The sequence below is a fragment of the Muscardinus avellanarius genome (assembly GCF_963383645.1).
Source record: "Muscardinus avellanarius genome assembly, chromosome: 11".
Lineage (NCBI taxonomy): Eukaryota > Metazoa > Chordata > Mammalia > Rodentia > Gliridae > Muscardinus > Muscardinus avellanarius.
The window spans coordinates 57153549-57166051 of NC_137797.1; the positions used below are offsets into that span (position 1 = coordinate 57153549).

A 12503-nucleotide genomic window follows, 5' to 3' on the forward strand; every position below is an offset into this window, starting at 1 on the left:
CCATTTTTATACTTGTTCAAGTACTACTTCAAAATATTATTTTTATATAAATTATATGAGTAATGCCCAGGGTCAGTACCAAAAATTCAGAGTATACAGAAAAGTATAAAAAATTACTAAATTTTTTTGTTAGGATTAAATTGTCAGCCTAAAGTTACCTAAAGTTACATTTTACACACACACACACACACACACACACACACACACACACACCCCGATGTTGGGGATTGAACCCAGGGGCATTCTACCTCTGAGTCACACCCCTGTCTTATTTCATTATTTTTATTTTGAAACAATGTCTCTACTAAGTTGCTGAGACTGGCCTTGAATCTGTGATATTTCTGTATTAGCCTTCCAAGTACTGGGATTGCAGGAGTGTGCCACCACACCAGGCTTGGATATATACAATTCAATATATATTATATGTATATATAATATTCTCTCTATATTATAAATGTATATATAATATTCAATATATATCATATATATTGAATTAGAGAATCCATGGAGCTATTTTCAGCATGAATTACAACTTAAGAAAGCAAGGTATGTTTTCAGATCAATGCAGCGAATCTCCAGTAAAGTATTAACCTATGGAAGGACATAAGCTCTTTGCATTTGTCTCTTACAAAGAGTTTTGTAGTCAGCGCCTCAAGATCTCCATCAACAGATGAATGGATTGCAAAATTATGGGAAATACACACAATGGAGTTCTATTCAGCTATAAAGAAAAATAAAATAATAGGATTTGCAAGAAGATGGAAGGAACTAGAGAACATTATGTTAAATGAGGTTAGTCAAGAACGGAAAGGGAAGGGACGTATGTTTTCTCTAATATGTCCAAGCTAGGGAGTAGTGGTAATACCAGAGGGACTCCAGATGATGCAGATGATCTCAGCAAGGCTTGAATGGAAGGAGAGGAGAGGAAGAAAGCTGAGGTTGTTCAATGGAGGAGCTATATACGAATATGTGTGATAGCATAAATACAACATGATTCACCTGGACACTCTCTGTTGGGGGGGGAGGGGAAAGGAGGGGGAAGGGCATGAAACACAACATAAATGTACACCACTCTCAATATGTTCCACTTATAAAAAAATAAAAATAAAAAATAAATAAATAATTAAAAAAATTATAGAAATGGAAAACAAAACAAACAAACAAACAAAAAAACCAAAGAGTGTTGTAGGAACCCTGGTAGTTGAAGTACACGATGAAGAGGCTCCATTCGCACTGGTAAATATGCCCCACTCATGTGAGACTACCTATGGATATGCCCTGGAGTGCAGGTGCTGCGGGGCGTATGCTCACCTCCTCATTCTCGATTTTGAGCGTGGCCAGTCGGGACTGCAGCTGTTGGTACCTGAGCATGAGTTCTGCCTGCACCGGCTGCTGGGCGCTGACCTGGCATACCTGTTGGAGAATGAGAAAGTGCAGTTATAACAGGGCACCAACACACAGGCTCGGGAGACCTGGGTCTCCTAGCTAAGTGCCACACCAGTTGTGAGGATCTTCTTAAGTGTCCCACTACATCTTTACTTGTAACAGCCACCTCAAAACTTCAGTTTCCAATGGAGGTGTGAAAGGCCTCCACTAGGAAGCTGCAGGAGGCATTGCCCTGTGAACCCACAGTTCCTGGATGGAGCGGGGAGGCTGTGGGAAGCCATTAAGATTTTCCCCTAAAAGAATATTTCTGATTCCGCTGACTGCCCTTCGCCCAGAGTCAACAAGGTTTGGGGTTATAGAAGATTCAAAGTAAAAGGTCTGAGAGACGATCAGGTGGTGATGGCACGAGGGTATTGATTAACCTACCTATAATGTATGTGCTTTGGATTGGGCTTTATTGTATTCTGGTGGTGATAGCATGAGGATATTGTTTGACCTGTAACTGTGTAAATACCTCTAGAGAAATAAACCCATTGTTGGCCCAATAGAGAAGACTGACCCAGGAGTAGGAGTCGACCAGTAGATATTGACCTAGGATCGGGGGTCAGCCAGTAGAGATAATAGGCTGGCACCCCCTCCCCCCATGTTAGAATTTTTAAAATTCTTGGAATCAAATTCTTAAGAGTTGAATTCTTCATCCTCACGCCTCTCTTTGGGACCCGTACTTTTGCTGGCTGGCTCCGGCGGGAGGCGGAGGTCTCACTTGTGGTATCTTAATGACCACTGGGCAGAGGACAAAGAGCAAAGCTGGTCCCAGTGCACCGTACAAAAGAAGGTAAAGAACTCAGCAGGGCTTGTGGTCTCCGGGGTCAGCCGGGTGTGCTGGAATTCCAGCTCTACTACCTGCTAACTGCATGACCTGTCAGCTATAAAACCACACATTCCTCTACCCTACCATGGGAATAAGAGGAGCTCCTACACTCTAAGGCTGTTGTGGAAATGAGAAAATGTATACGAAAGCACTTAGAAGGTTGCCTGGCACAGCTTAAAAATTCAGAGCAGGTGAATGACTTTTTAGCAGCTTTCAACCATAGCTTCACTCACTAGCCAATATCAGTCAAATCATATTCACCATCATTTTGAAGAGGCAACTAACTTCTCTTAGGCTTTGGTAGGAAGTATTTATCCATGATTTCAATTCTGGAAAGGATTAACATTAGAGCATTATTACACTTGCACCAGAAACAACCAGCTTCTTCTCGTCTTCCTTGTCCTAAAAATTCTTCTGGCTACTGGAAGTTTCTTTGAGGGGGGGCATCACAGTAATTATTGCTCCCTGGCAGAACCCACCATAAAAAAAGGCAACAGAACTGCTTTATTAAAGTAAGAAAATAACACCAGTCACATACACTTGAAGTCACATGTTTAAGATGTTTTATCATCTCATGTTTAACATACCCAGGACTGAAATATTAAAGCAGCAATCATTTGGCTTTGGAAAGATAGTGCTGGATGGTTTTGCTTGTTAAAGGTTCATGTGTTATTATAAAACTGTAGGTTCAGTCTCCTTTATAGAAAATGCTTGGGACCAGAAATGTTTCAGATTTCAGAGCTACTGCGATTTGGGGATATTTGCATAGCTCTTACCAGTTGAGTATACTTAATCTGAAGATAATCGGAAAGACTCCAAATTCTGAACCATTTTGATCACTGGCTTGGAAAAATTTTATAGCATTTCAGATTTTTGGATTAGGAATATCTGACCTGTACTTACTATTTCTAGTCAAGTAATTTACTCTATAAACAAAAAATAAATTTGATTAGAAATACAGCAGATAAAGCTGGGCATGGTGGCACATGCCCGTAATCACAGTACTTGGGTGGCTGAGACAGGAGGATTGCAGGTTCAAGATCAGCTTCAGCAATTTAGCGAGACTCTCCACAACCTAGTGAGATCATGTTTCAAATCAAAAATTAAAAAAAGTCTGGGGGTATATCTTGGAGATGAAATACATTTGGGTTTAATCTGTACCACACACACACACATACACAAAAATAAATATAGCAGGCACATGCACACATGTGCATGCAAACATACACACACACACACACACACACACACACACACACACTCAGTCTTATTTGTCTAAATACTTGGCATTTTAGGGGAAAATAGACAAAATGTCTTTTGTCTATGACTTTTGTAATTACATTTATTTTTAAAAACAGACTGTCAACTACAGTAAGCTAAATCTGAGTTTATCTCTGAGTTTTGTTTTGTACAGCTGGGATACTAAGCATGCTTCCTTAGTTGTTTTTTCTTGTCTTCTCCTCAAATATATAAAACCTATAATTCATTATAGACTTAAATGGAATATTTTTGGTAAAATAAGATAGGAAGCTAAATTTGCATAAAGAATGTAAGACATAATAAATAACTTCTGATGCACATTTAACCAATACGGAGCCAACTTGAGTCTTAAAAAATATTTTGCACTTTTTTTCTCACTTTCCATTTTTCTGCCATTTGTAATTATTTTTCCTTTATACCAGATCTTTAAATTAGGATTACAATAAGTTCAAAGAGCTTTTGCTGGGCCAGAAAAAAAAAATATATATATATATATATTTTTTTTTCTTCTTTTTTTTTTTTCTGGCGGTACTGGGGTTCCTGGAAACCCTTCTACCTCCGGGCTACACTCCCAGACCTATTTTTTTAAAAAACATATTTTTATTTGGAAACAAGGTCTCTTAATCCAGTGCATCTGGCTTCGAACCTGCGCAATCCTCCTGTCTCTGCCTCCCAAGCGTGGGGATTACAAGCGTGCGCCAGCACGCCCAGCAAAATATTTTGTTTTTAATTCCAACTTGAATGTTATGAGACAGATGAAGAACTCTCCAACTATTTGGGATGGTTAGGTGCTCCCATCCAGGCAAATCTGCACATTTATCTGTTTAGCATTTGTGTGTTAGAACCTTGCTTTGTAGTAGTGTCTGATATTGGCTTAATACTATGATGAGATCTTGTGCAAGGGTAAGAGAAAAAAGACTGAGAATTCTCACAACTGTTGGGTTACAGCAGGTGAGAAGATGTGCAAATGAAGAGACCATTTGTCAATTTGCAAATAATCTGTTACTGACCTCATCACCCATGTGAGACTGGAACTCAAACTTCACCGGTGGGCAGAACGCAGCAGGGTACATTTCCATGAACCTCTGCTTGTCACTTCTTGGCTCTAAATTGTCAACTGCATTTTCAATAATGTCTAAGCCTTCGTGTCTGGAAGTTTCAAGGTTATACTCTGCAGAGAGATATGTTCTTAGGGCTCTGTTCAGACTTGCATGGTAGCCAAGATCACAGCACTTAAAAAAATAGAAAAACATAATATATAGAAGTTAATTCAAAATTGATCAGAAACCCAAAATTGAGACAAAACCATAAGATGCTTGGAAGAAAAAATACAGATAAACTTTATCACATTGGATTGGGCATTGGCTTCTTGGAAAGGACATCAAAACCATATACAACCAAAGAAAAAGTAGATAAATCGAATTTCATCAAAATTGATAGTATTTATGCTTTGAAAGACACTATCAAGAAACTGAATGACAACCCACAAAATGGGAATAAATTTTGGAAATCATAAATGTGATAAAACACTTGTATTCCGAATATATAAAGAACTCTTTCAACTCAATAATACAAAGACACATAGTTTAATTTAAAAAGGGACACGAGAGCCAGGCATGCTGGGCCACACTTGTAATCCCAGTACTTGGGAGGCTGAGACAAGAGGATCACGGGTTTGAGAATAGCTTCCACAACTTACGAGAGATAAACACCTGGATTATCCCTAAATTCTTAAAAAAATGGTTTTCAAAGTTCTCTTACTAGAGACACAATTTTGTTTAGTATTCCTGGGAATAAAAGAGCTTTGAGATTCTTGGGTTTTTATTACCTTCAATTTGTACTTATATTTGTTTTTTTCATGTGGCATCTTAAGTAAATGTGACTTAAAAGGAGCAGATAGTTCTGGAAATTCAACTACTGACAGCAGAATTTTATTTATTTATTTATTTATTTATTTATTTATTTATTTATTTATTTATTTATTTTGTGGTACTGGGGGTCCTGGAAGCCCTTCTACCTCCGGGGCTACACTCCGAGACCTATTTTTATACTTTTTTATTTGGAAACAGGGTCTCCTAAGCCAGCGCACGTGGCTGGCTTCGAACCTGCGCGATCCTCCTGTCTCTGCCTCCCAAGCGCGGGGATTACAAGTGTGCGCCACCACGCCCGGCTGACAGCAGAATTTTAAATTTGAACATAAAAGCAGTATAAATTTCTTCAAGAGGAAACAAGCGGCTTTACAGGGACAAAACCAGGTCATCTCCATATTGTTCTAATGAAGTTCAAACAATTCAATTTGATTTGATTCAACTCATTAATTGACCAGGAGCCAGGGAATATGTTGGCTCCAGGCATATTACAACTGGAATACAGTAAAAAACCTCTGTCCTCAAGGAAATCCAATATAAGCTGTTCATTAGTTTGCTACTAAAACCAGAGTAGAGGGGCACCTGGGAAGTGCAGCCTTTGTATAAAGAAGGCCCCTCCAAAATGTGACCCATCACATCAGCCTGTCCTTGGGAAACCCCAAATGCCAACCTATCCCATCCTTGACCCTACAATCCTCAAATGATAACATCTGAGATTTTTATGTAAAGATATGCTGACATTGTGCTATTTGGTTTGGTCTGAGGTCTGCAGCAAAAGCAACACCAGGGACAAGTCAGAAGCACAGACTCTTGGGTCACACTCCTGACCTCCTTATTCAGAAACTGAAGTTTAAATAGGATCCACAGGTAAATTGTGTGCACCCTGAAAGTGTGGGAAGAGCTGCCCTAAAATGATCAAGCCAAAGAGTCCTGCAACCCCATCTGTTGGGGGTGCTATTTCCCTATGCAGGCAAAAGGATTTGATTAAAGATTACTTTAAAAAAATCAGAAAATAGCTATGAAATCACAATTACAAATACAAGGAGAATACAATTGTGAAACAGTGATCAGTCTCCTCATTAATACATCTGCAGTGAAATCAGCTGCATTCAAATATAGAAAATGATTTGTTTTCAGTTAATTTAGAAATTCTCATCTCAAATGAACAAAGTCCTCTTTATTCCTTGTGTCCTCACAATCCATAGTGGTTTTATGTTGCACTTTTGTACACATCAAAAGGGATGGGAAAATTATTCTATCTTTCAATAACATTTTATGAAGACAAAAGTTTGTAAAGGAAATGGTCTCATTTCTTTGAGAAATACCAGTGCTTAAAAACATCCCACTAGTTCAAAAGAAGCAGATTCTACTGATTATAAGGAAGCAGATGAGACAAGTTGCTTTACTCTGTGACTACTGATCCCAGTGAGACTTAATAAAAACTTTGAGAGGAAAGGAATCAGAGAAAAATTTATCTCCCTCTTACAAAAGCCAAGAAGAGAAATAAAAAGAAAGAAATCTAACCCAATGAGCTATGATCATTTTTATGTAGTATTGGGGATTGAACCCAGGGTTATTGTACCTCTGAGCTACAGCCCAGATGTACTTTTTTATTCTTAATTTGAAACAGGGTCTCAGTAAGTTGCAGAGGGCCTCACTAAGTAGCTGAGGCTATAAACCAACAATCCTTCTGCCTCAGCCTCCAAAGTACTGGGATTACAAAGTGTCAGCTTCCAAAGTACTGGAATTATAAGAGTGTGCCACTACGCCCAGCTTGGGCTGTGATTTGGAGCTCTGAAAAGTGTCTACTAGGTTTTTTATCCCTAGATGTAAATCGTTCACTCTGCAAATATCTGAGTGTGGCTTTCTTGGGGAAGAAATATCAAGGTTACCAAGCATCAGTGTATTTCTCCATGCCCAGTGCACCAGGTGGATTCTGTTGGTCTGTATACAGTGGGAGACCTGATTTCACTGTGGCTTCCTAATAGACTGGGCGGGGCGTGCACACAGCTTAGTGACCCTTCTGGAGCCTCTCCAGGTGTCCTCTCGGCTGGCACTGTTATACCGAGGAAGTTCCCTGATGAGCTTTGACGAGCCATTTCCTTCTCTGACCATTGCGGTGTTCATCAGTGTGCAAGGTCACTTAATTGGCATAAATTTATTACCTCTTCTATGCAACATTTCCACACCCTAGGTTTTTCAAGTATCTTGAATATAAAAAGAAACAAGACATGGAAAAAAATTCTTCTTCCAAGTCCCTTGAGACAGCACTGCTAGCAAGCCACAGAAGCATCTTTTTTTTCCCCCTAAACTAGAAGCTGAGATGACACTGGGTATGTTAAAATTTAAGCTATTTGGTTTAAAAGGTCGACAGTAATTCTATGGAGCTTATGAATTATTAATAGGATATGAAAAGTCACCTTCTGCTCAAAGAGTTGAGTATAACCCAAGTACATTTAATGATGAAAATACTTAAGAAACCCATAAGATGCAAAGAAAGTGGTGTGATTCTAATGAGTGAAAAACTCTTGATACATAAAATGATGGAGAAGGAAAGGCTGTTGGAAGCTGAAAGGTGCATTAAAAAGATGTCCTAAGAGCTGCCAAGCCCCATTAGGTATTAGTCTAAGTCATCACAGTAGGCTAATTTTGTTAGGCTAAAAGATTACAAACAGTCTCAAAATCAAGATGAAATCTTAAGTATCGAAGGCTGTGACAGATACTTCTTTGTATACCAAACACAGAAGGTTGGCTGACACTAGGCGGGCAGAGGGGGGCTTTCAATTCAGGATCACTGCTGTTCAGAGGGTACTTTTCTTTTGTTCTTTTTGAATTAAGTCAATGTGAGAAGCCCTAGTGAGGTAGAAGTTTGCTGTTAAGATGGCAGTGATGGCCAGGGACGTGCACGAGAAAGAAGCCCAATGTTCCTGTCTCCAGCAAAGAAAGTGCCAATGTCATTAGAGCCTGGCAAGAGCCTGGCAGTAGAGTGGGTGGGCGGGCAGCCCCAGGCTCCCAAATGACTCCAGAGTTAATCAGCCATCCTGAGAATGGAGAGCAGAGGAAGTGCTCTTCCTTTTCTATAGAAATATTGCGCCCTCAAGTCTCAGATCAGGTTTCTAAGAGACTTGGTGGATCTTTTTTCCTGGATTCTGTTTAGGAGGGTTAATAAGTGTTGCTCTGACCATTCTGGAGCCATGAATATTGGGGGAAGACTGTACATCCTTTTTTTTTGAGTTTTTGAAAAAAAAAAATAGTGCAACCCAAGCAAAGTGAGTTGTAAAAAACAGGTTTCACAAAAGCACAAGTGACTTTGAAACAACAGAAAGGAGGTAAGTAATACTCAATGCTAGTAGTTAAATGAAGAAAGTGGATTTCTTCTGAGTGACTATCTCTTTGTCCTTCCCTATTTTCCTCTTTAGCCATTTAGTAGTTTAGCCTAGAAACCACAGACACATTTGATGAGACAGCCATTTCATGGGAATGAGCCAAATGTCTCACCTTTTTTATTTTTGTTTTTTTGCGGTATTGGGGATGGAACCCAGGGGCATTCTACTTCCGAGCTATACCCTCAGTCCTATTTCTTATTCTTTATTTTGAAACAGGGTTTCACTGAGTTGTAAAGGGCCTCACTAAGTATCTGAGGCTGTCCATGAACTGTGATCCTCCCGCCTCAGCCTCCCGAATGCTGGGATTACAAGTGTGCCGGATAACACCTGGCTCAGATGTCTCACCTTCTAGAGGTCACTCTCAGACATTTGTTTTCATGTATGGGTTCCTGATGGTCCACACAGAACTGGCAGCTCAATAAATAATAATTAATAATAATAGCATATTATTATTAATTATTATTATTGTTGTTGTTGTTGTTTTGTGGCATTGGGGAATGAACCCAGGGCTCTGCCTTTAAGCTACACCCCTAGCCCTTTTTTATTCTGAAACAGGGTCTAGCTAAGTTGCTGAGGCTGGCCTCCAACCTGTGATCCTCCTGTCTCAGCTTTGACATTTCTGTTCTTGCTGCTACTTTCATATCTGTAACCACTCATTTAGAAAACATTGTTTTGAGTTTTCTCTTGTACACTGAAAGGGTCAAAATGGCACATTTGTGTGATAGGAAGAAATCCAAGGCAGGAAACAAGAGTGACCTAGTCTGGGCCTGGGCCAGTGAGTGGACCATATAATCATTTGTGGTCTAATGCATTTCCCACCCATCAGACTCATTTTCCCAGGCCGAATCTCTGTAACCAGTAAGTTAAGAGAGAAGAGAGAGAACAAACAAAGCAAGCCAAAGTAAATATAGGCCATATGGTAAGTTATGTAGAAGATGAAGGGTCAGAGGATAGAAGTGTTGGGGCGGGAGAGAAGCACTGCTCTTTATATAGGACAGTTAAGGAGCAGAATGAATGAGAAAGAATCAGTCTTGTAAAGTTTTAGGGAAAAGAGTGTTGTGGGAAAAAAGTACAAAGTTGCCAAACATGAAAAAGCTTGGTGGTTTAGTGGGACAGAGAGAATGCAAAGGTACTGGAAGCACAGTGACTTGGGGTAAAATTGTAGAAAATGGCCCTTGGGTGGTCACCCGTTCATGTAGGGTCTTGGTGAATAGTTTGGATTTATCCTAAGGAGAGAGGTGGACCTTTGGAAAGTTTTAAAGAGAAACCAGGAATCATCACCTCATCTTTTCTTTTTCCTTCCTTCCTGCCTTTCTTTCCTTTTCTTTCTTTCTTTCTTTCTTTCTTTCTTTCTTTCTTTCTTTCTTTCTTTCTGCCTTTCTTTCTTTCTTTCTGTCTGTCTATCTGCCTTTCTTTCTTTCTTTCTTTCTTTCTTCCTTTATTTCTTTCTTCCTTCCTTTCTTCATTCCTTCCTTTTTTCTTTTCCCCTCTTTCCTCTGGATACTTTGGAAGAGAATAGATATTTTGGAAGGTAGGGGTGGAAGTTGGGAGACAGGAAGTTACTCTACTATAGGCAAGAGAAAAAGAGGCTTAGGCTAAGAGACTGAGAGCACAGGTTGTGAGATGTAGCAAGGTGTGGGGCATTTATGAGTTCAGAATGATAAGATTTGCTGATGCATTGATATTGTGGTCTAATGCATCTTCCACCCATCAGACTCATTTTTCCCAGGACGATCTCTGTAACCAGTCTGAATCAAGTTAAGAAAGGAGAGAACAAACAAAGCAAGCCAAAGTAAATATAGGGCATATGGTAAGTGTATGTAGAGGACAAAGGGTCAGAGAGAACTGGGTTTTTGGCTTGGGTAACTGTGTGGAAAGAGATACCATTTTCTGGTATCTGAAAAATTGGTAAGAAAGTTGTGGTAGGGGAAACTTGATATAAGAAGTTGTATTTTTGAGGCCTGGCATGTTCAATATGTCTACTAGGCATCTAGAAGAAAATGTCCAGTGGACAGATGAATAAACACAAATGTGAAGCCCAGGAGGCTGATCAAGACTGGTGATTAAAATCTAGGACCCATTAGACGATATTTAAGCCAAGGCACACAGCAGAAAGCTAAGGATCGTCCTTTAGGAGATTTTCAACATTCAAAGGTCCAGCCAAGAGAGAAAAGCAGGTGCTGGAAACTGAAAGAAGAAAGAACAGCCCATGCAGCAAGAGGAAAACAAATGGGTGTAGATTTCTTTAAGTAAAGGTTCATGGCATCTCCATTAGAAGGACCTTTAAATGCCAGCTACTTCAGTCATCCAACTCATTACAGTTTTAAATACCCTTCCCATCTCAATGGGATAAAAACATGCCTAAATTAGTTTACATGATCACTACAATATCCTAACCCATTTAACATGATCTCTCTCTAATCATCCTAATAAAAGTTCAGGTCTAATGGAGAATACAGTATTACAATTTGGCAGGTTTCTATGGATAAATCTTAATACCCTCGTGTATGGGGAAAAGTCAAACTAATTAAGAAAACTCTGAACCCTGAATAAGTTGTTTTTTAATTAAATGCATATCCCAAGAGACTAAAAGATAAGGCTAAAAGCTTTAGCATAGCTGATTATTCAGAAATGACAAAATAAAGGTGTCCTGGGATATATGATGCAATGTAATTTCAATCTTGTTCTGCATAAGTGGCCAATAAAACACATGTGACATATATTCCTATGAAGAAAATTGGCCAGAGTTGGGGATTATTCCCTGGCAATATTCCATCAGAGTAACAAAGATTTACCCATCAAGCTCCAAAGTGATCTGCAAACTTTTATAGGGAAAAACTGAAGATCATGAAACTGTCCTGAAAGGATAGTAAATACTTCATTATTGGGTGGGTACTCTGCCACAAAGCATTAATAAAATTTGATTGTTGAGGATTTAGTTTCTTTGAATGCATCTTGAAGGTGTGAAACTGAACCCGAAGAGGCTACATTACATTAGCAATGCAGCCTAAAACCAGTTGTTTTAAGAATTCCTTATTTACAGACTGGTGAATTTGATTATAAACCAGGGAATCCTAGCATTAAGACTTGTACTCTTTTCTAACAATTTCTCGTAGCAAATCATAGTCTCTGGAAACTCTCACCATTTGATTACAAACATTTGTTGACTACATGAATTTTTTCCTGTAACATATCCTAATTCTTATAGGATATGATTAATTATCGATTCTTTTGCATTTGATATTGGGGATATAGTACTGATCATAGATATGAAAGCAATTATTTATAGAACTATGACCTATTTTCTTCTACAATTATATATTCTCTCAAACCAACTAAACTTCCTCTAGTTAATATTTGCAGCATATTCCTCATAATTTATATTCTTTGGATTGACATAAAATTTTTATTTGTTGTGAAATCAACTGTCTCGTTTTCTACTTAATTCCAAGAGTTGATGACCTGCAAACTAAAATTTACTTCAAGCTTTCTTTAGAGACAGTGGAAAAGTTGTCTTAACAATCTTTTGCTTAAGTGACACTTAACAAATACTTGGTTCATTCTACAAAGCAGAGGTCAGCAAACCATGGCCTATGGAGATGAAATCATTCCACAGGCCGGTTTGGCAAAGTCTGACTGAAAAACAACCATGCTCATATTCTTATTGCTTTTGCATTAGAGTTGAATGGTTATGACAGAGATCATATGGTTTACAAGTCTTCAAATATTCAC

General features: G+C 38.8%; 1 protein-coding gene across 2 annotated transcripts in view; it reads right to left on the reverse strand.

Moving 5' to 3' along the window:
- The window catches only part of SRGAP1 (SLIT-ROBO Rho GTPase activating protein 1), a gene marked incomplete at both ends in the record, with an annotated part of 316091 nt that overhangs the window by 74328 nt on the left and 229260 nt on the right, over window positions 1-12503 (reverse strand). For both annotated transcript variants that reach the window (XM_080706566.1, XM_080706565.1), the window contains 2 exons: window positions 1312-1413; window positions 4528-4749. In XM_080706566.1, coding sequence (XP_080562692.1) covers window positions 1312-1413; window positions 4528-4749 — 324 coding nt within the window. The remainder of the gene's footprint in view (window positions 1-1311; window positions 1414-4527; window positions 4750-12503) is intronic.